At 42.8% G+C, this 23,373-nt stretch overlaps 1 protein-coding gene across 2 annotated transcripts; it reads right to left on the reverse strand.

The window, feature by feature from the left end:
- Positions 1–2,420: 2,420 nt before the first annotated feature.
- MED4 (mediator complex subunit 4) lies at positions 2,421–13,193 on the reverse strand. 2 transcript variants are annotated; one of them, XM_006261778.4, is made up of 7 exons: positions 13,046–13,193; positions 9,580–9,646; positions 8,390–8,560; positions 7,600–7,657; positions 6,257–6,343; positions 5,283–5,414; positions 2,421–3,194 (listed from the first exon to the last, which is right to left on the reverse strand). In XM_006261778.4, exons 1-7 carry the CDS (start codon positions 13,126–13,128, stop codon positions 3,022–3,024), a joined length of 771 nt encoding a protein of 256 aa, XP_006261840.1. In that variant the 5' UTR covers positions 13,129–13,193; the 3' UTR covers positions 2,421–3,021. The 2 variants fall into 2 exon arrangements, with proteins under 2 accessions (XP_006261840.1, XP_019356061.1); XM_019500516.2 differs by lacking the exons at positions 9,580–9,646; positions 13,046–13,193 and adding an exon at positions 8,781–9,024.
- Positions 13,194–23,373: the final 10,180 nt, after the last annotated feature.

A 23,373-nucleotide genomic window follows, 5' to 3' on the forward strand; every position in this document is an offset into this window, starting at 1 on the left:
ACCCTCACAGCCTGTAAAGAGTGAGGTCAACGCTGAAGAGAAACTTGAAAATAATACTCAGTAGTATTACTCCAGAACCTCCATCTGCCTGTTGTTAAATGGTGTGGAGGAAACTTTTAGTGATTGTTTCTGGGCTTATTCTTGTCAACACACTCTTAAGTGTTCAGTATTAAACAGTGGTATCTGTGTTGCATGCAGTACTATATATCAAGTCCATATTGCTGTTGCTAGCCCAAAGGCCTTCCTGGTCTTACCGTGTCTCTTTGGTTCCATCTCCTTTGCCATTGTTACTTATAGTCTAGTCTATGCTACTACAGTGTTCCACCAGCAAAGTGAGCAACTCTGTTCAAAGTACCTCTAGGGTAACAGAATACCTCTTTCTGCTGGCAGGCTTCTGCTGGTAGGTGGTACAAGGCATGTGTAGATGCTTCTGTGCTTTCTGCAAGCTTTTACAGCCCCTGCAGGAGCTGGTGCCTTCAGCACAGATGCTGCATGGGAGCTATGATGAGCTGCCAGAAGCACATGAAGTTATGTTCCTTGGAGTGTGGGCTGCTGTCAGTCAGCAAAACAAAGTCATATTAGATGAGGCCAGGAGCCTTAACATTTTTCTCACGTGTCCCTTCCATGCTCCCATCATCTATCAAACTGTTTTTGTTACTTGTAGGGCTCTGTCCCATTTCCTTCTAAAACTTGCCTCTTCAAGCAACTCCTTTCAGATTTTGTCCCCACAGTTTTCCATGGAGAATTGTGGGAAAATGTTAGAATTATAACCTCCGAAGAACCAATGAACCCAGAGCGGCTGAGGGGACGGATATTTTAGTCACGCTATTTTAAAAACCTTTGCTTTTGTGAACACTTATTCAATTTAGGACTAAAGAACTTTAAAAGGGTAGTTGTATTTTTATCTGAAACATGAAAAGATCCTGCTTCAGATCTTCAGTGTGCTAGATAATACAAATAAGCCTTTAGACTGCTAGAGTTAAGAACAAAGTGAATTTGGAACAAAGATATTTTAGGATCCCTTTATCCTTTGAAGAAACCTAGAAGGAAGTGGGTAGGGTTCAGTTTTTCCTCCACTGGCAGTTCATTTAGTTGCATCTGTCATGTAAAGTCACAGTTTGAACATAGAGACGTCATGATATTAGAACGCTTACCTTCAGTTTTCCATTTCTGGCTCCTTTTTGCTGCCTCCTGTGCGCGTCAGTAACTTACATACTTTCCACAAACATAAGAAAACAATATAGAGTGGTCCTTTTTTTTTGTTCATAGCACATGGGTAACGAAAAATAAAAAGAAAGATCATGCACTTAGAACTGGTAACATGAATTTTGCCTAGTAACTGGGAGCTATTCAGCTGAAATGGCTAGAGATAAAGACCTGGATTTATTAGTCTGTCGCAGGGTTTTTCAACCTTTTTTGGTTGCTGTACCCCCGGTGGCCAGTCCAGAAACAAGGAGTCCCCCAGCCAATCAATGAGTGGGGTCCCTCACAGCAAAACCAGAAGTGCTGCGTACCCCCCCTGGGGGCTTCCCAAGTACCTCCAGGGGTACATGTACCCCCCAGTTGACAACCCCCGGTCTATCATAGAATGCTAATTAGCAGCTATGAAAAAGGCCACTTCAGAGATTATTAGGTGCAGTATTTTTAAGAGAGATACAATTGGATTAGCATAATTGTATAGGGCGTGTTGAGAACAAGCTGATCTGGAATGCTGCATGGGAAGTGTGGTCATTCTTATTCATGAAAGATGAATACAAACTACAACAGACATAAAAGGAACTGCTAGGATGATGCAGGAACAGCTCTTACTTAAAAGAGACTTAAAAAGAGCTAAACTTGTTTAGCCCACCCAAAGGAAGGCTGTGAGAGAATTACGAGTGCTTTCTATAAACATATTGAAACAACAAGGAGTGAGAACTACACAACTAAATGACAAGTGACACATAAGAAAGTGGTATAAAATTTAGTCAGAAATAAATATAGGTGGTAAATTAGGTTCTGAACAGCCTTCCAAGGGGATTAGTAGGCAGATAAAGCCCTCAACCAGTTTTAAAGTGGAGCTTGATCAAACTATTAAAGGGATTATGAGGTGGTTGCCCATGCTAACAGGATTGGATTTTATGACCTAGAAAGTACCTTCCACTCCTACATTCATATTTACATGATTCAAAAAAGGCTATGTGGCACCTCAGTAGTCTTCTGGCTAAAATATTTTGAGATGCATACATGTTGGAGTGAGCAATGAAAAAAGAAAACACAGAGCAGCTTTGATCTTAACTTTAACTAGGTTTCTTAGGTAGGAAATGGAAACTGCTGAACTACAATTTCTCATTTCTATTACATGGGGATTCCATACTCTGGAGATGCTGATTAGAGATGTTATCCAATACCACAATAAAATTAATATTAAATTCTGCAAATTGGAAAGTAAACAACATTAAAGTTGAATTTATTTATAAGAATACCATTCACTGTATATTACAATAATTACAAACTTTCTTGTATAAAGCTTATTGCCACTTTACATTTTAGTTCTTGAAGCACATGATGATCAAGAACTTGAGTTCTGGCAGTAAGTAACAAAAAACCCAGCTGTTAAAATCTACACATTTTTACATCTTTTCTGTGCCTTAAATGGTTATTATCAAAAGAGCAAGTTACTAACATCCAAGGGGATTCCCCTTACAACTTCTTTCCCAGGAATTTAATATACTGTCTAATGTGCAGTAAAAAAAACACAGATGTACACACAGTTTACAGAAATGATTCACTGGAAATTTGATGAAGCTTCCTCAAGCAAAAAATTACCAGCAATTTTTGCTCATTTTTATAGTGTCTTATGGATAAGGTCTAGGCCAAAGAGCTCACGAAAACAAATTGCCATTTGAGTTGTACACCATCTTTATCTTCTCACTGTGGAGTCAACATTTGGGGCTGGTACTGCAAGTTTTGATGAACAGTGTCCAAGTGGTGTTTGCAAGAGAAATTAAGTCTGGTTTGAATGTTGTCTCCTTCCAGTACCTAATCTGAATCACTACTACTGCTTGAAGAGTCTGTTGACATAACTTCTACGTCATCTTCATTCTCCTTATTGTGCCCTGGTGGTTCCAACATAAAGTCACTGCTATGATTAGGAGGCAGCATGTTAATTGACATATCACTTGACTGCCAGGGATACTGAGGGGCAAGCACATCTGGAAAACAAATACAACAATGCTTTGATAACAACATCAGTAGACAAGTACGTTTTTAACAGAAGTTCCACGAGCATAGATCTGTACATTGTTAAACGTGATTTTTGAAAAAGAAAGTTCTCTCTTCAGTGGAAGACAAATCCTCAATAGCACATGTTAGACAAACAAGCTCAACCAGTTCAAATGGCAGCTGAAAAGTTTCTTGTAAAAGCCATTTATTTACTGAAGACGCCTGTTCCATCAGGCCTTTGAAAGAAGAGGATCTACCCTACTCTAGCCTAAAGATCAGATTATTAAGCATATCAAAATAGCAATACTCGTACAGTGGCTTTTATCTTCAGGGTCCTATACAAAGTAACTAACCTTTATAACACCATCGAGAAAAGAGTGAATACTATTGCCTCAGATTCACTGATGGGAAAGTAGTAAATCCCAAGATCCAAAAGAGGATTTAGGCTCCTAAAAAAAGAATTCAGCGGAAGTGCATGCCAAAGTTTAATACTGTAATCCTGAAAACCTTGATCAGTTGCTGCCTAAACTTTGAGGCAACTCAACTCCATGGTCACCAGCTTTTGTTCTTAAAATTTCGCAGGCACTTGTAGGTTCTGTTTTTAGACATGCTCCAAAGAGCCTCTGTCTTGACAGAGCTACAAAGCTTAGCACACTGCTCACATTTAAACCCAATCAAGTTACAAACACTAAACATTCCTTTACATAAGCCTTTATCAGAGGCTTGATATTGAAGGCATTCACAGAATTTACCCAATATGGCAACAGAATGCAGCTCCTTCCACAGAACATAGTGGCGACCAGGGCCAACCCTGCTCGGGTCGTCTCTGGTGACGACCAATACTCTTTTCAAGTGCAGCTACAAAAGATGGTGGTGATGGATAGGCTGCTAACTATAACACTCACACCCACCCAAGATGGGGGAAACCTTTGTTCAACTTTGTCTGCTGTCGAGGGATTCTAACTCAGACCTCCAACATCCAGGGCAGTGCCCCTACCCAGCACAGCCTATAGCTAAGCTGTGAGGGCATTCACCTGAGAAATAAGTGATGCGAGTTTGAATCCCCCCAGGCAGAAGTAGTAAATAAATCCCATTTTCCCCGCATGCTAGGCGAGTGTTCTAGCCACCCAAGCTACTACATAAGGGAGAGGCAACACGACTCACTACTTTGTCCTCAGGTCATATTTTGAGAGACCAGAAATACCCTTGCTCACTTCTTTGAAAGAAAAGATACAAACACCTACCCATCAGAAGGAAGATCCCAGGTGGGTGGAAACTGGAAATAGCCCCCCATGGCACCATGTAAGGTATGTGAGGAGTCACATTTAGGACTCCATTGTACCTGTTGGCTAGCTCTAGACAGCTGTTCTCTAGGCATGCTGACTTCACCAGCTTCCTACCCAGGGTGTTCCCTGTTTTGGGTCCCATTCTGAGACCCCCTCCCTGTGTCCACACACTGTACAGAAATCCTAAGCAGCTGAGACTGAGCTCTGGATTTCACTCAGATGGCTACAAGATCAAAAGTTGAATATTACAAGGCTCAAAGATATTGCTAATGGAATAAACAATCCCTTACCGGATCTAGCCCTCAGCAACTTTCTGGAGACCATATTGCAATGATTAGAACCGTGGGCTTGTATTCTAGGTACCAGATTTGTTTTCACTGCTAAGAAAGTAAACATTTGTTCTGAAAGTTTTTCCATCTTTAAATGTGCAATTTTAAATAATCAAACTAAAAATGAAAAATAAATGAATTGGGCCTTGAGACAAGCTTGACTGCCTCTATATCTCTCCTTCCATATTTTTTAACAGTTTACTAGTTATCCTATCATCTCAATTCAATTTAGCAACAGGACAAATAAAGTAGAATTATTTTCTTGCACTCCTCTGTATCAACATGTCATTTCAAACTATTTTGTTCATAGCCCCTTATGCCAAGGAACAACACTGGCCAGAATCTTAGCAGTTTTAATTCCACTTCATTATCTAAAGGACATTTGGGTGATGGGTTAGAGTCATACATTCTCTGGTTACTGCATTTCTCATTCACCAAAGAGACATCCAAATTCTTTCATTACCTGGTAATCTGCCAGCTGCCAGTGCATCCCCTGGTAAGTGTCCATTTACTCCATTAGTGGATGGGTTGTTCATCTGACCCAACCAGCCACTCCTCATTTCCAAGTCTGTAGGATATGGCCTACGTGGGTCCCCTTAAAAATAAATAACACACAGATTGTTCTCATCTGCAAGGAGAAGTACACCTATTCTGAAAGTCATAAAACCAAAATATATTCTCTAGACTGCCCTTGTTAATTCAAGTGGGGCCAAAAAGTACTCAAAAACTCACTTGAGAACTGGGGTGGCCAACCCCTAGCAAGTATGCAACAAGTGGCACAGGCAGCCTGTGTGTGTGGCATGCAGCAGATCAGGCAGAAAGCAGAGCTACAGATCAGACAGGGAGCAGAAAGCACAGCAACAGATTGAGCAGAGGAATGGAATCAGAGTGGCACTCAGGGAAAGTGCAGGGTGTGCTTTGTGATATGCATACCAAAAAGATTGAACCTCTCTGCTTTAGAAGGTATATCTGTGTTCTCTCAGTTAGAAAGTCTTTAATTTTTGGCTTTGCTTTTTAGCAAAGAAAACCTTCCAAACTGTACCAGGAGGGTGGTTCTTGAAACACTTAAGACCCAAGCACTGAGAAGTCTTTGCCTGCCACTCTCAATAATTTCTAATGCCCCTGTCACTGATGAGTATGGCAATATCAAAGGATTATGAGTAAAAACTTTATGAATTTGTCAGGAAAAACTGCATGAGCATCCCTCAGGAAAAAATTATACTAAATTTTGTGTATATATATATATATATATATATATATATATATACACACACACACACACATCTCTAATCCAGTCCAAGGGAAACAACAATTTTCATTAAGCAGGTTTGTAAAACAGTTAATATCTACTTTATATTATAATAAAAGGGCAATTGTGAAGTCATCAATGAAAGCACGACAAATTTATACAGATTATTCTTGAAATACAAAATGTACCTGGTACCCATGTTAAAGGAGCACAAACAGCATTGCTGGCACTAATCCTATGGGAATATTTAATTATTTCTTCAGATGAAATGGCGCCTATGAGAGACAGTAAGATATTTAACATTTGGTTAATGTACTTTCAGGAGATCACATCATTTCATGGTTTTCAGCTACCAAATGGAGCTATGCATTGTAATACTTTGCTAAACACCTAGGTAATCACAATATAAAAGGCATTGCACAGCAGATATCTTACCACTACACAAATAAGTTTGTGCATATTAAAGATTCCATTGCATTTTTTGTAACAGCAGGAATTTGCCCTGAGTATTTAGCCAAAACTTCCCTTCCCTTCTTTTCTACTCTGTGTATAGGTTGCACATGCCAGATGGCAGCCACTCTCCATTCCATAAGTAACTACATTTCAGGAAATGTATGATTTTGGATAAAGGCAAAACACCTCCCCACCCATCTAGTAAAAATGACTAGCTTGGCACTGCAAGTTCAGTAATCAGCTTTACTAGATACACCACAATACTGCCTGCAAGTCAAACAGTAAGAGCTTTTAGTAAGTACAGCAAAAGCTGTGTTAACCAGCACTTCATTAGCCAGAAAACTCTATTTACCGGCATCCAAGGGATGTGGCAAAAGCGAAACTGGAAGTACTACTTCCGGGTTTCGTCGCCATCACGAGCAGAGTTCTTGCTACTTCCTTGGCCCACAGCAAAGCAGCCTGCATGGGGCAAAGCAGCCTGCGCAGGGCCCCCCTCCCTATCCCCTGGCACACTGATGCTGGGGAGTGCACCAGACGGTACACATCTGATTAACTGGAATATTTGATTAACCGGCATCCCCCATTCCCAGGGGGTGCCGGATAACAGAGCTTTTACTGTAGTACTGTTGATTCCCCTTCAATACAAACTCTCACCCCTCTATCCTTCCTCCCACTTGCTCTTCAAAGAATTATTTACAAACTGCAGACAGGCTCATTAAGAAAAGTGTATTTTTGGTATCAGACTAAGCTAATCATACATTTTGCTAGTGAAACAATATCTAAAGAAAAATTAATATCTAGGGGAAATATTTAGAACAAGAACTTACAAAAATGTAATACCCTCTCCCTCGAAAAATCTCACAGCCCTAGCTCTACAAAGACCTTTAAGAGATTTAGAGGCTTCAAATTAAATAGAAAGCACATTACACACTTGCAACATTTTAATCAGATTAAGATTTAGAGTCTGTGGTGGGACACAATTCACAATTAACTAACAAAAATACACAGAACATCAAATTAGCAAATTACATGGAATTTTAAAGGCTTAGAATGATATAATAAACTCAAGACTACTCACCCTTTCTTGCTTTTTCTATTGATTTGAGTTTTTCCTTTGCTTGATAAACAGCTGTTGCCTAGTTTGTGAAAGAAGAAAAATTCTCAATGTTTCCTTAATTTGCTATTTTAGGCTCAGTAAAAGAGGCCCTGTGAATCCATTTACCCTAGTAAGAACTACCTTTACAAGAGCTGAAAATTGACATTACACAATGAATGTTTAATTAAGGTCTCTTCTTATCTGAGCACATAACAGTACTGACTCTAGTATGTCAAAAGATCCAATTAGCTACCTTATCTACCAGCTTTGATGCCACAGTTATATCTAGCAAATTTCCCTTTGAGACACTGGAATTAGTAAAAGCAAAAGGTTTTCTATTTTTTCCTATGGACCAGGCCAAAATGCAAAGTGCAACATATTCTTGTTTATGTTTTCTTTCTTTAGACATCACTTGTTTTCAATTGTTCACTGTAAATTAGTTACATATAGAAAATTAAATGTTCTTTCCACCATAAATCTTTCAAATACTGAAAATATGGTAGGTAGAATGTAAGATTTTTTTAGGTAACAAGAGGTTTGAGGAAAATTACCATTACGGCTTTTCCAAAAAGCCACACAAAAATACTGTGGTAACTTAAATCAACCCCAATTACTGAAAAGTAACTTCTAAGCTCTCATGAGCAGTTTAAACATTTAATCTCCTTTATCTAATACAATGTTGTTTTCTCCATGGCTGGTGATGTTAAAAAAAAAAATAATAATCCCTTCCTTCCCCCCAGCCAGAAACTCTCAAATACAAAGGCTGACTCACCAGTATGTGCTCTGCTTCTTTCAGCTGTTTTTGCAGCTGCTGAATATCACTATCCCTTTTTTCTACTACTTTTTCTAACAGTTGCATCTCATGATGGATTTTTCCCTGATCAAGTGCAAGTTTCATTAATTCTTGAAACTCTCCATCTCTCTGGATCAGCAACTCCAGAATCTGTCAGATAACAAATGTTAAGTAACTCATTAACTAGGTTAAGAGCAAATTCACATTTGCACTATAAAAAGGCACACCGTGGCAAAGGGGATAGCATAAATTGGACTTGAGACATTTCAATCAACTTTGTTGTATACAACAAAAACCTGCATTTAAAATAAAATTGTCTGGATTCTCTTCTTGAGAAAACAACCCACAATGCAGATAGCTAGGGACCTACTTCATTCATAATTTCACAGAAACCATGAAATCAGGCATTGTCTGCAAAAGTGGACATTGTCCACAAAAATCCCCAAAATATAGAAAAGCCTAACTAAAAATAAAATGCTGGCTCCCCAGTGGAATCTGACGGTCTTCATGGTTGCTACGGCCTAGCCCCACAGCCCTGGGTGCAGAGGAGAGGTTCTCTCAGCCAATCAGCAGCAAGGAGAAGGAACTGCACAATTCTCTTGGTAAGCCAGCGGCCAGAGATGGGGCCCCTGGGCCCCCCAGCCAATCAGTGGCAAGGGGTGGGCTCACCACAAAATCAACTGAGCTCACTGCCACTTAGCTCAGTATTGCCAACTCATGATTTCTGGTGTTGTTCTTAAAGGCTGTGTTTCGGGAATGTGAAAAACTTCGCTCTTTTCAGTGGGGGTAGGGGATTTAGAAGGGGAAATGCAAAGCATCTTAGGATGCTGGGGGACTGTGAGCTAAACTGAATCTGGAGAAGATCTGTGATAGAAGTTCAAAGAACTGATTTAACTTAAATCAGTTAAGTCTGATGCTATATCCATCTAGGTTTATCTTTAACTGGTTTCAACCATTTTGAAAGTAGTTTGTATGCAGTGAACTTCTGTTGTGTTACAAATTTGAACCGTTTTTTGATCATTTATACTGGTTAATGTGTAACATCTGTCCTTAGTCTTAGTGATGCTGTAATCTTCATACAGCAATTAGCCTGAATACTAGATAGCACAAGAAAGGCTGAGTAGAGGTTAAGAAGTTACACCTATATTTAATAAATAAAGTTCCTTTACCTGGCTCTCCTCTCCTGGCTGTGGGAGCTTCTGGTTTCTTGAAATTGCCAAAATTTCAATCAGTTCCCTAAAATAAAATCTACATTTTTACACAGTTTTTAAAAGTCATTAGAACATGTATTTCATCCAACATTGCTGGATTTTTATAATCTCTAAAATATTTCACAACCCTTGAAAAAGCGTGAAAGTACATAAGTGTCGCTTTCTGCAGTTAAAAGAAAAATTAGATTTTACAAGCATATGAGAATATAGATCCGACTTGGCATATAACATCTATGGCAACAGCCCTTCAATTTAGCAGAAAAAGATTTGCTAGTTATAAAACGATTTCCACATTTCAAGTAACATTTTTGATTACTAAAAGGGCCAGATCAACAACTTTTCAGCATAAGAAAGAAACAAGGAAGAGTTCACAGAGACATCATCGTCTCCATCCCCTCTTAAGAATTCTGACTATGAAAACCTATCTGTGAGACTGGAGGGTGACAGCAAAAAGAATGTCATAGGCCATGTCCAGATGAGCATAGCTGACCCATCTGTGGTGCCACACACCACACGTTCAGGTGTTTTCTGCACTGCTATCTTGCAGTGAGGGGGGTGGAGGAGTTGACCCCAGGAATGCCAGGGTCAAAAAAAAACCTGTGCAGAAAAAAAACTGGGGTGGTGCATGTGGTAGCAGTGCGCACCACCCAAAACCAGAACCTGGCCTGCTAGAGCCATACTCTGGTGGCTGACCAGGCTCCCAGCTACAGAAGCACCGTGGCTGCAGCTTTCCCGGCCCCCTGGTAAGGCTGCTGGGGCCAGCACAGTTGCTGGCCCCAGCCTCCTGTATCCCACCCAGGGTAACCTGCCGTGCGCCAGAGCATGTGTGGCACAGGTGTTCCCCAGGCACAAGTAACAGCAGCACATACAAGTAGCAGAAGCACACCTGCTACTTGTCCCCAGGAAACCAAATGTCCAGGTTATTCTGGACTCAGTCATAATGGCTATTTTTATATCATGAGGATATATACAAGTGAAAGTGAAGCAACTGATCAGTGTCATAAACAATCCATTTAAACTAATACCCAAAAATGTATTAAGTGTAATCTATACCAGACAGATTGTAGGATGCTGACAGTTAAAAGGAATAATGTCAAATCAGTTATCTATAAAGTAATGGACACTTAAAATACCTCAAGCTCCCACTGTCAGAAAAGTGTAATTATCTTACTGTGTTACTTGGAGAAGCAGCTACCTTACACACAAGCTGCAAATTCATTGGATCAATCCTTAGCTGACTGCACTGTTTTCATGAATCAATTTACGTCTGAGCTATAAACCAAATAAAATGAATCATAACTTGAATATTTCTTAACAAGTAGATTACATCTGTGTCACATTTTATACGAATGCTCATATATGCTTTATGAAGTTTGGAAGAATCATTATAGAACCATTTTTTGGTATCTGGTATATCTTTTCATAAAGGTAATGTTAAGTATACTTTATTTTTTCAATACTATGACAACAAAAAGTTATGTTATTTTTTTCAGCAATATTACAGGAACACTGTGGATTCTCAGTTTAATCCATACAAACAGACCTTTAGTCACAAACGAAGGACTTCATATGGATATGGGCTCTACTTCCCAAAAAGCAGATTACAGGATTGGGGTTTTAGTAGATGTGGCATGTGGGGCTGGTCTAGGAGATGCACTACACATGGCACACACAGAGAGAGCCTGGGGTGTGCACTGCATGTGAAGCCCATGCCAGACCATCCTTGTGTGCTGGATCTGACACAGAGAGTCAATCTGTGGGCCCAATCCAAACTGGACCTGGACCCAACATGTAGGGCAGGTCTGACACAGGCATAGCACTCAGCACGTGCCCCAGACTGTCTCCATAGGCCATGTGCAGCATGTGCTAAACCCTGCCCCATGTGGCACACAGCGCACAAGGCCAATCCAGGGTGCATACTGTATTTGGTACCCATGCCATACCGGCCCTGCACACTAGGTCTGGCACGCACAGCCAGTCTGTGGGCCTGGGCCTGAAGTGCACAAACCCCAGGTCCAGTGCATAGCTGGTTTGAAACAGGCACTGAAAGCAACACATACCCCACACTGGCCCTCCATGTTGCACACAGCGTATACACCAGCTCCAGCCCCTGTGCCAAATGCAGTCTGTGGCAGATGGGCTGGGACCAGTGTGCTGCATACAGCATGCACTGGTCTGTGACCCACAGGCAGCACTGATGGCCAGATGACAGGGCCCCATAGGCCACCACTTTGACACCCCTGGTATGGATCTATTCGAGCTAACTGTAACCTAACTCCTTCCTGTTTCAGCAGCATCCTGACCATAGCAGCACAGAGCTCAGCCTGGGAGATAGAATCATATAGAAGTAGGACCAGAAGGGACCTTGAGATGTCATCTAGTACCAGGACCCATTTGTAAATATCGATGGCCAGTCCTGACCCAGTGCCCCTCACTCCTGATCTGCTGCCCTCTGCCCCTACCATATGAGGCAGGAGGTGGGTGTGTAGGGCAGCAGGGCACTCAGCAGCCCTCTACAGGCTGGAGCATTGCCAGCCTGCAAGGGAAAAGCCCTGGTTTCATCTGGTTTTCTCCTTTAAAGGAGAATCCATTTTTTAAAAGTGTGTTGATCTACTTTTAAAGTTTATTCAAGACCTTTTGGTATATTCTTGTAACCCACTTTTGGGTCACTACCCATGGGTTGAGAAACGCTGATCTAGTCCAACCCCCGGCCTGAGACTTGAACCTCGCACTTTGGGGTTATTAGCACCGCACTCTAACAGAGCTGAATGGCCACCAGATCTTTAACCCAACTTGTTCAGCATATTTCCAAGCCCGCAGACTTTGTCACTGCTGCAGCAAAACCTGTCTGATTCCCCAGCAGAGCGGCAGCTGAAGCCATGTCCATCTGAAGCCAGGCAGTGGGCACAGCTGCGCGCCCAATTCCTTTTTATATATACACATGCGTGTGCACGCTACACATGACGTACACACACGTATTTATATGCATGTATTTATACACGATGTACACATGTACATTATATACACGTGCACATGCATTTATATGTATACACACACGTATAAACATACATATGCATTTCCAATCGCCACTTCAATTCCCGATCCCACCCGACGCCCCCCCGCGGGCCGTGTAACTCACAGCCCCTAATGCGTGTCCCCCCACACCGGGCCTCGAGCCGCAGCCCGAGCCACGCGACCCCTGGGCCCCCGGTCCCGCGCTCAGCTTGACGCATGCGCGCACACAGCCCCCCCCCCCCTTGGTCTGGAGAGCGCATGCGCGGAGCCCCCTTCGCTCTCCCCCGCCTGGGACAATCCGCCCGCAGCGCCCCGAGCAGCGGGTCAGCGCACGGCGCAAGCGCTTCGGATTGCCGGGGAGGGGGGCGGGGCGGACCCGCTCGGCCCGCTGGCAGCACCCGACCAGTACCTGGCCAGCAGCTCCAGGTCCTCCAGCGCCGCCAGCAGCCGATCCCGGGTGCTGCTCCGCTCCCCGCCCGCCGCTGCCGCCATCACGCCCGCCGCCGGCAGCAGCGAGAGGCGCAGCCAGGCTGCGGCGCAGCCCGGGTGGGCCTGGGCGCAGCGGACGGCCACAGCGGCCCCTGTTGGCGGGAGGGCGTGAGGAGCAGGGCGTGGGTAGGCTGCCCCAGCTGCGCATGCGCACTAGGGCATAGCGGCCCTTGCCTAGGCAGCTCCATTTGGGGGCGGGTCTGGTAACGTGGGTGCGTGTGTTTTGTTTTTTCTCAAGAGAAAACCGTGATGATTAGGGACTTTGGTTTTCTCTTGAGTAAAAACAAAACAAAAACATCTCCAATTTTCAGATTAAAAATAGTAACCCAAAATCCACGACTATCCCTGTATAGATAGATATAGATAGCTATATTAATGGTGTTACATTTTAATCATGGAAAAATGAGGATTTGGGGTTACCTTTTTTCATCTGAAAATTGGGGATTTTGTTTTTTAATCAAAGAAAACCAGGCTCCCTGCTGATGATACATGACTGCATGTGGAAGGGAGCAGGAGAGCAAGGGGATGGGGGGAAGATAGAGCAGAGCTCTCACTGGTTTTCTCGGCCATACTTTTGGGCGGCCTCAAAACCCTCCAGAAACACTGTTCAAATTATCAAAGTAGGAAGGAAACCTTGGAGCTCTTTTCACAATGAAAACGATGGTTAAACCCACAAAATACACATTCTTTATTTTCTGCCCCTTAGCAAATGCATTTTGCTTTCTTCAGAGCTGTCTGAAGCAGAATGCAGCGCTGGCTCTGCAAGCCTGGTGGGAGGTGCCACACATGAGTCCTGGGCTGCTCCTGCTAGGAGTGAGGACTTGCACCACAGATTCGGGAGGCAGCAACATCATGTGGCAACTCTGAACTTTTTTTGTTTTTTTTAAAGCAACCCTCTAAACTGTTAGGAAGCTTAAGAAACAAAAATGAAAAATCCTGAGATACCTCCATTAATGGGAAAAATTACAGGAACCCAAAGATACTTAAACAGGTTAAGAAAAGAAAAAAAATGTGCAAGGGGACCAGAGGCAAGGATTGTAAAGCAGGAATAAAGGAACCAGCATAATGCCTTCTATGGTGTGGTCAGTGAGGCTGGCTCCCTGGGATAGCCAGCAGCCCCCCTGTTTTCCCAAGTACTTTTCACACTAGGCTAGGGGAAGAAAAACAATAAAAAGTCAACATTAGAAATGCTTGGAATTTTATTGAAAGTCTCAGAATATCTTTTTAAAAAATCCAGCTCCTGGAGTCAAGTTATGACATGCAAATTTCAGATTTCATTTTTCAAAGCAGCATGATTCTAGCCAGCATATTTGCAGAGAAAAGCTTGAAAAGGCAATTCAGATGTACTACAAGAAAACCAGAAGGCACATTCTTTAATTTCATGATTTAGAACCCAACCTCCTAGTTTTGGAGGGCTAATTAAAGGCTTTTAAACATTGGGAGTAAGCAGTGTTTAAACTGTGATTTTAAAACTATATTAGACTGAGCAGTGCCTGAATCTGCTTTTAACTTAATATTTGCTTTAATTAAAAGTTTGCAGTGATTTCCTTTTGAGTTGATAGTGTGTAAGCAATTGAGTTGGGCAATAACAAAGAGGAAACAGATATATAGTTATAGATCAGGGCGGGCAATTAGTTTTGGCAAGCCATTGAGAGCCGCATGACAGGCAGCCCAGGGCAGATAAATACTAATTTTCCAAATTTTTTAGGGGCCCCGCAGGCCGAATAGAATGGCCTGATGGGCCACATCCGGCCCCCGGGCCACATTTTGCCCAACCCTGTTATAGACCCTGTCCTGCAAATTGTTGCATGGTGGACTCTTGCCGTTTTCCTGAACCTAGCTGAAGTCAGCAGGACTTCACGCAAGTGCAGAAGTCTGCCTTACAGAGATCAGATTGGAAGGTAATTAGTAGATACAAATCATAGCCCCTGCAGACAATTTGTTTTTATTTTGAGACCTTCATTTTTTTAGATGGTCTAACTCTAAACAAACCCCTGAGCCTCTGTGCAGAGCTGGCTTTACTCATATTGGATGACTTGCATTGGTAATTTAGCTTGGGGGATCTCCCACAGTGCAGGCAATTGCCTTGTATTCTCATATAGAAAACTGGCTTTGCCTTTGTGGAGCCTAAGTGAAGACAAGGGGATTTATTAATAGGCATAGCTACAGGTAGAAGTCAGGGTAATACAGGATAGGAGCAGAGATGGACAAAAACAGGCCAGAAGTGCAGGGGCAGAAGGGTCTGTAACCACTAGATACAATCACCTATAAAAACAGGAATTGAATGCAGGAATCCCATTTAACTCCTCCTCTGCTAGTAAACAGGTGTGAAAATGGCTAACAAAATGCACTTCTTGTCCTTATTCTTGTGACAAGTCCACATAGAGGAAAAGATATCCTATTACTGCTATTATTCAAGTTCAAGTGGGTCCATGCTATGGATCTATATAGGTTCCTCAACTCTGTTGATGCCTCCGCCTCATACCTCCCCCACCATATTGTGGGTCCATATGGTTTCCCATGATGGGATGAAGAGTTGGGAGGAGGAAAGGGTTCTTTTTTTAAAAAAAGAAAGAAAGAAAAAAACTTGAACTACTTTTTACAAAATATACATTAAGAACATTATTATGGTGGTCAAGTCAAACACACTAACTTTGAGAATATTAATATTAAGGTTTCTTGTATAACCTTAAGTAGATGTCTTTATGTATTCAAGGGAAGCGATTCTGCCACTTAAATCAGCACAGGTGAGGCCTTACCTGGAGTACTTGGTCTAGCTTTGGGCTCTGCACTTCAAGAAAGGTGCGGACAAATAAGAAAGAGTCCAGCAGAGAGTGACAAAATTGATTACAGGCAGAGGCATAACAATGCAGCTGAGCACCTGGGGCAGCTGCAACACCTGGGGATTGCCGTGACTTCCAGCTGCTGCATTGTTGCTAGCACGATTACATGGCTGTCAGCAGCAGTTCCCCAACCCAAGGTGGTGCCAGTTGCCCCACCCTAGTTATGCTACTGATTACAGGACTGCAGAAGCATGACTTATAAGGAAAGGCTGAAAGAACTTGGATTACCATATTTACTTAAATATAAGATGAGGTTCCTTCTCCCATCCCCCACAATCAGCATGGGGAAAAATGTCCCTTGGCTTATATTCACATAGAAGGAAACCTCCTTAAATACATTGTCTATCATTAAACTTCTGCTCAAAGCAGCATATACTCAGTAATGGAAACCAGCTATGAAGCTGATTGAATTCAGCCAATGCTAAGCATGACTATAAAACACATGACCCACACTGGGCAAGCATTCTGATTTATATATATATATGTGTACACACACACACACACGAGCCTGTGTGAGCCCAGTAACTTCCTGCACGTGGCAGGGGACCGGGCTTGGTGATCTTACAGGTCCCTTCTGGTTCTATGATTCTATGATTATATATATACCCCCCCATCTCTACAAATCTGTCTTGTGACCAATATGGTTCACTCAACAGCCCAAACAACACCTTTACAGTTAAACCATTCTCATTCCCATTACAATAACTGCATCATGCACCTGTGCAATAAAAAACAACTATGAAGTTGATTAAATGCAGTTAAAACTGAGCATGACTATAAAGCACGTGGCCCACATTGGGCAAACATGCTAATGGGAGCTCTGTGTGTGTGGCTGTTAAAAACATGGTCAGGTGTTCCCTCCACAGGTACTGGCACTGAGCCTGGAAGTACTGCAATGCCAGACCAGGACCAGGAGGACCAGAGCCAGACCTACACCCTCCCCTTGATGCCAAAAAAATGTAATTTATTAGAAAATGTTTAAGTTCTAATAACAATGTTCAAAGCACAAGGAAATATAGAACTACCTGAGTTGGGGGCTACATAGGGGTGGAAATGCAACTAATGCAACTAAATTACATTTGAAACATGCAACCAACTAAGCCTGGGTGTGGGAAGGGGAAAAGGAATGGAGGGTGCATGATGCTTATAAATCAGAGAATATACAGGAGATCTTGCACAACAATACTGCATTGTAATAGGGAAATGGTTTAGAAAAGATACAGTTACAAATAACATGCAGGATACAATTGTGGGGTGGGGGGGGTGAAGAGTCAAGGATTAGGAAGAGTCCTTGGAGATAGGGTTGTGGGGGTGGGGAAGAGTCCAGGATTAGGAAGAGTCCTTGGAGGCAGGGTTGCACTGATAGAGAATTTTAGGACTGATACTGATAGCCGATTTTTAAGGAATTGTATGGGCTGATACTGATCCGATTTACGATACCTAGCCTGGTAGCGTGGAGAGCTGCCTCTAGATGGTAAGTCTGGTGTGGTGGAAGCAGGGGGAGGGGCATGGGGGGGCAGATCAAGTCCCCGTGGTGAGGGAGGCGTGGGGCTGGGGCAAGCACTGCCCAGCTGGGGCAGGGCAGGTGCAGGACAAAGTCACGGTTAGTCCGGGAGGTGGGGGGGTTCTGGCTCATCCAGCACTCACCTACTTGTTCAGCAGCTCCCGCTGCTGCTCCTGCTGCTCATCTGCGAGGAGGGGGGCATGTGCCCCAGGTTCTGCACAGGGCAGGCCAGGGCAGGCTGGGGCCAGGGTTGCGCCAAGCTCTTTCCGGCAGGGCGGGGCTGCGCTGGGAAGAGGCTACAGTGAATTTGTGGCTGCAGCCCGACCCTATAGCCCCTTTCCCAGTGCAGCCCTGCCCCTCCAGGAAGAGCTTGGCACAGCCCTGGCCCCAGCCCTCCCTGCGCAGATCTGGTGGCTCATGCCCCCCTGCCCCCCATGCAATCCCGAACGAACAGCAAGAGCAGCGGCAGAAGTCACCGCACAAGGAGGCAAGCACCAGATGAGCTGCTGGACCAGCAACTCCCAGACGAGTTAAATTCTGTTGACTCTGGTGGAGCCCAGCCCAATGAACTGTATGGTAAATCATGAGCCTCTTGATTTTGGTCAAATATCACGTGTAGTTCAGCTACACAAGTTATGGTGATGGGGGCTGGCTCTCAGGCTTTCCCTACAGCTTGCTCCTTCAGCCTTTTTGCTAGGGGAAGTAAGACTAGAGGGTATCTGAACTCCAAGGCCTCTGGGCTTGGGGTTTGCATGTAGGATACCTGCCATAGATTTGGGTGTGTCAGAAGGCTAAGGCTGAAGAGTCTGGGATGTAGGGTACTTGCTGGTGGTAGTCCCACACAGACTTGAACAATTGAGCTCTGCTCAGCTGACAGAATTTGGAACTGATTTAGCTGATTTAGAATCACAGAATCATAGAAAATTAGGGTTGGAAGGGATCTCAGGAGGTCATCCAGTCCAACCCCTGCTCAAAGCAGGACCGTCCCCAGCTAGATCATCCCAGCTAAGGCTTTGTCTAGCCAGATCTTAAAAACCTCCAAGGAAAGAAATTCTATAACCTCCCTGGGTAACCTGTTCCAGTGTTTTACTACCCTTCTAGTGAGAAAGTTTTCCTAATATCCAACTTAAACTTCCCTTGCTGCAACTTGAGACCATTGCTCCTTGTTCTATCATCTGCCACCACTGAGAGCAGTCCAGCTCCATCCTCTTTGGAACCACCCTTCAGGTAGTTGAGGGTGCTATTAAATCAAAGTATATCACATCTACTGTGGATTGACTGGCTAAACAGCAGCTCTGCAGAAAAGGACCTGGGGGTTACAGTGGACAATAAGCTAAATATGAGCCAACAATGTGCCCTTATTATGAGGAAGGCTAACAGCATACTGGGCTACATGAGTAGGAGTGTTGCCAGCAGATCAAGGGAAGTGATTATTCCCCTCTTTTCAGTCCTGGTGAGTCCACATCTGGAGTACTGTGTCCAGTTTTGGGCTCCCCACTACAGAAATGATGTGGACAAATTGGAGAGAGTCCAGTGGAGGGAACAAAAATGGTGAGGGGCTGGGGCACATGACTTCTGAGGAGAGGCTGTGGGAACTGGCCTTATATAACAGAGAAGAGAAGGGGAGGGGATTTAATAGCAATGCATAGGAATGTTCCATCCTAAGTCCAGGACTTTGTGCTTATCCTTATTGAATGTCATGAGATTTCTTTTGGTCCAGTCCTCCAATTTGTCAGGGTCTCTCTGAATCTTAGCCCTTCCCTCCAGTGTATCTACTACTCCCTCCAGTTTGGTGTCATCTGCAAACTTGCTAAGGGTGCACTTCATCCCATCTTACAGGTCATTGATGAAAATATTGAACATAACCAGCCCCAGGACCAATTCCTGGAACACTCCACTTGATCCAACTGCCAACTAGACATTGAGCCATTTATTACTACACTTTGAACCTGATGCTCCACCAGTTTTCTGTTCATCTTCCAGACCATACTTCCTTAGCTTCCTTGCAAGAATGTTGCGAAAGACCATATCAAAAGCCTTGCTAAAGTCAATACCTTGTACTCTATCACTGCACTGTCTCCCTTCAGCCTTTTTTTCCCTGATCTCTTCCCCTCCCCCATCTACTTCACCTCTCTGCCTCACCTTTTGTCTTTCTAATTCTACTTATTTACATTTTCACTGACAGCCTGCCACACTTTCAGCTTCTTTCATTTCCTGGAATCTCAGAACAGCAGAGACTCCCCATGTCTGAAGAAGGATGACTGTGCCCGAAAGCTTGCCAAGAACCTTTTTTCCAGCTACTTAGTTGGTCTAATAGAAAATATCATATCTACTCAAAGAATCTTGCCTTGCTAAAGTCAAGGTATATCATGCCCACTGATCTACCTACATCAACAGAGCCTGTCATCACATCATAGAAGACAATCGGGTGGGTCAGGCATGACTTGCCTTTGGTGAATCCAGACTGGCTGTTCCTAATCACCTTCTTGTCCTCCAGGTTCTTAGAAATAGATTCCTTGAGGACCTCCTCTATGATTTTTCCAGGAATTGAGGTGAGGCTGCCCGGTTGTAGTTCTGCCACAGTCACACAATCACATTGGTGATGCAGTGGCAACCAAGTCGCTGCTGCCCCTGTGCATGACAGCTGACCTGGGCACCCAGCTGAGTCATTACACTTATACTTCAAATACATGAAATATGATTATAAAGACTGTGTTAGACTATTTTCTGTGTCCACAGAGGACAAGACAAGGAGCAAGAGTCTTAAATTACAGCAAGGGAAACTGAAATTGGAGATTAGGAAGAACTTTCTCCCTCTGAAGGTGGTCAACATTGCAACAGGCTACCCACAGAGGTTGTGAAATCCCCATCATTGGACGTTTTTAAAGAGCAGGTTAGACAGATATTTTTGTGGGATGGTTTAGACAAGGATGATCCTGTCTAGACAAGGAGCTGGACTAGACAACCTCTTGAAGTCACTACTTTTCTATGATTCTATGACCTATATAATGATATGGTCTTTAATTGCAAGAGCATTTATGATTTTTTTTCCAGAGGAGCCCAGCCTCCTTCAGTGGATTGGCAGTTATTCAGTATTTCTTTACAACTTGCACATTTGCTGTGTGGCTTTTGGAAAGTTCCTGTTTAAAAAAAAAATGAAAGTAAGATTCTTGCTTAATCAAAAGGCTCCATGAACTGCAGCTTAAGAAAAACACCATATATTATTGTGAGACATGCAATAATATTGTTGCAATTAGCGACACTGAGTATAGGACAAATGTGCCACCGAGTATGGGACAAATGTGTCACTTAAAATGCATTTAGAATATGTTGCTCAAATTTCAGAATTGCTGGATAATTTGAGAAATTATGTACTAGATAAAATCCTGTGAACTGTAGTTAAGGTTCTGCCCTTTAACAACTTTAACAGCTCTTTAACAGCTTTATTTTTAAGTATCATATAATATTCCTCAGACTTATTTAAAAGGAAGATGCACATTCAGTGAAGTCCTATATATTATGTCTGGAAGTCATTAACTTGCAACAGTGTGTCAGGGTGCATAAAGAGACAGGAGCAGATATAGACAAACAATCCCATTTTTATATTAACTGCTTCTTCCTCCACCACAACCATTTCCAACATTAATGGCTATAATTTATACTTAAAATACTTCCAAAATTTTAAGTGAATCCAGCCTAATAGTATGTAGCTACTAAGGTTTATGGTTTAAGATTTGGTAGATGAGCCTTTGAAAAGGTTATGAAAAGTTTCTGTAACTATATAGAATCATTTATCAGTACAATATAATGGAGCCCTTGTCTCATCAAATATTGTACAGTGTTCAGTCTCTACTTTCCTCTTGGATAAACCCATTATTCAGTCTGAACAGTCTGGATTTAACCTGGGTCTAATTCATACTCCTGAAGAGACATTACCCTTTTGAATAAGCAAGCAAACTCTTCCATATTTTGAGAACATTTTCCATAGTCATACAGTCATGAATATACCATTAAATCTAATGTAAATGTATACCTCAATGTCTGTTTGATTTCCAGTTGTCCTCCAAATGGACAATGTTAGCAAAGTTACTAGGATCTCTAATTATCACATTTAAAATGTCATGTTTCATACCATCCAATTAATTATTCTCTTTCCTTCAGAATAGGCTATGGTGTTGAACCTTGTATGTTATTCTGCTGAACAGACTAAGCTCCGAAGATTCAGCATGTGTAATATTTTTTCACCAGGCTATCATGGGCAGAGATGCAAAGGTATATTTTTTCAATGAGCTAAGAAGATCATAAGCAAAAGGAATAAAGAAATGATGGCGGCAGCTTACAGTTTGTCAGCAGACAAGAAATGTAAGATTTGTGGAAGAGGCTGAGAGTCACACATTGGTCTTCCCACTCCTTGTATACCTGCTGCATTTGGTTTGCACCTTCTTACCATCATCTTGACTACAAGGGGCACATGATGAAAGTGACACAAGCAGAGCTTATGAACTTCCTACTACGTGCACACAACTTATGTCAATCATTTTCCTATAAAGTCAGCTATGAACTGGGAGATGCTACAATTTGGGGAGAATTATTACCCTATCTATGCATAAGTTAAAGACTCAAAAATGAAGGGCAGAATTTAGTTTCTGTTTGTGTGCCCAAATGGCAGTGTTCTAGCTGTTTAAGTGGCACTTTGGACACTTGCATGCAGGGTATGATTCCATTTCCCCTGCACTGCGGACATGTAAGCATCTGCACATAAACTGAGCATATGCAGTAGGCTATGTATGTATGCTCATTCTGGAGGGATACATGCATCCAAAAACACAGCTGGCCAGAAACACAGGTGTTAGACAATGGAGAAAGACCTACCCATATTTTACCTTCAGTGCCGTAGCAGATTGGCTAAGGCACTCACCCAGCAAACAGGAGACCCAGGTTCTATGCCATCCCCACTTGCTAGTACAGTGCAGCAGCCACCATGCCACAGGTTAGGTATTAGGCAGTGCTGCCTTTAAAACAGACTTGCTGAGTAGCTGAGAGAGGGAGATTTCTGTGGCCAGGAGGAAAAATACAAGTTGAAAGGCATTTGGGTCAGTGAAATAGATGCTGTTTATGTGGGAAGGGCCCTGGGTTCTAGCTTAGACCTTGCCTAGAAACTCCCTCCCTTCTTGCCCCTTGCTGTCTAGTTTTTCCAGTACCTAGTAAATGCTTGGTGCAGTGGCTTAGGTTAAAAAAGAGTGCTGGAGGAAGGACTAGAAAATGCCTAACCTATGGTGTGATGGTTAAAGTACCACACTAGGAAGTCAGATATACTGGTTCCAAACTCTGCTGAGTGACGGTGGGCCAGGAGCCTGGCTTTCCTACTTTCTGGGCAAGTGCCGTAACCACTCAGCTATTGGAGCTAAAACATGGCATGGTCCTCCCCCCAACTACTTGTTTTTGGACTTAGACTCAGATATACACATGTGCCTGACTAGTATGAAGCCTGCTGTACATGCTCAGTCAAAATGTGTATACCTGTGAATCCACAGTGCAGTGATAAGGGCCAAAAATGCCCAGATACCCAGCTAAAAATGTCAATTTTGTCACACAGGACAACAAAATTCTCCCCTTAGAGATTCATCTACAGAGAGCTTCATGCAATGATTCCAGAACAGATTTCAAGTTTAATTTTAGTTTGTACCCCTTCCAGGCTGTGGGGCTCTCCACAAGTCTACCTATTTCAAGTTATAGCTTCTTGGCATCAAGAATTCAGTCTAAGAGTTCTTTGACAGTATATTTTTAAAGTAATAATAGAAAATACTGACACAGTAAGATACCTAAGGCCCCTGGGCATTGGCCACAGGATAATAAATAAACATTACAAACAAAAAGGCAGCAGGATATCCAAGAGAACAG

This window comes from Alligator mississippiensis, chromosome 1 (assembly GCF_030867095.1).
Source record: "Alligator mississippiensis isolate rAllMis1 chromosome 1, rAllMis1, whole genome shotgun sequence".
Taxonomy (NCBI): domain Eukaryota; kingdom Metazoa; phylum Chordata; order Crocodylia; family Alligatoridae; genus Alligator; species Alligator mississippiensis.

Excerpts from the sequence above, each read along its gene's own strand:
- MED4 (XM_006261778.4), bottom strand. The coding sequence starts at position 13,128 with ATGGCGGCAGCGGCGGGCGGGGAGCGGAGCAGCACCCGGGATCGGCTG. Across the intron at positions 8,561-9,579 it reads AGCCAGGAGAGGAGAGCCAG|ATTCTGGAGTTGCTGATCCA; the intron begins GTAAAGGAACTT and ends GTTATCTGACAG. Across the intron at positions 7,658-8,389 it reads AAGAAGCAGAGCACATACTG|GCAACAGCTGTTTATCAAGC; the intron begins GTGAGTCAGCCT and ends TTCACAAACTAG.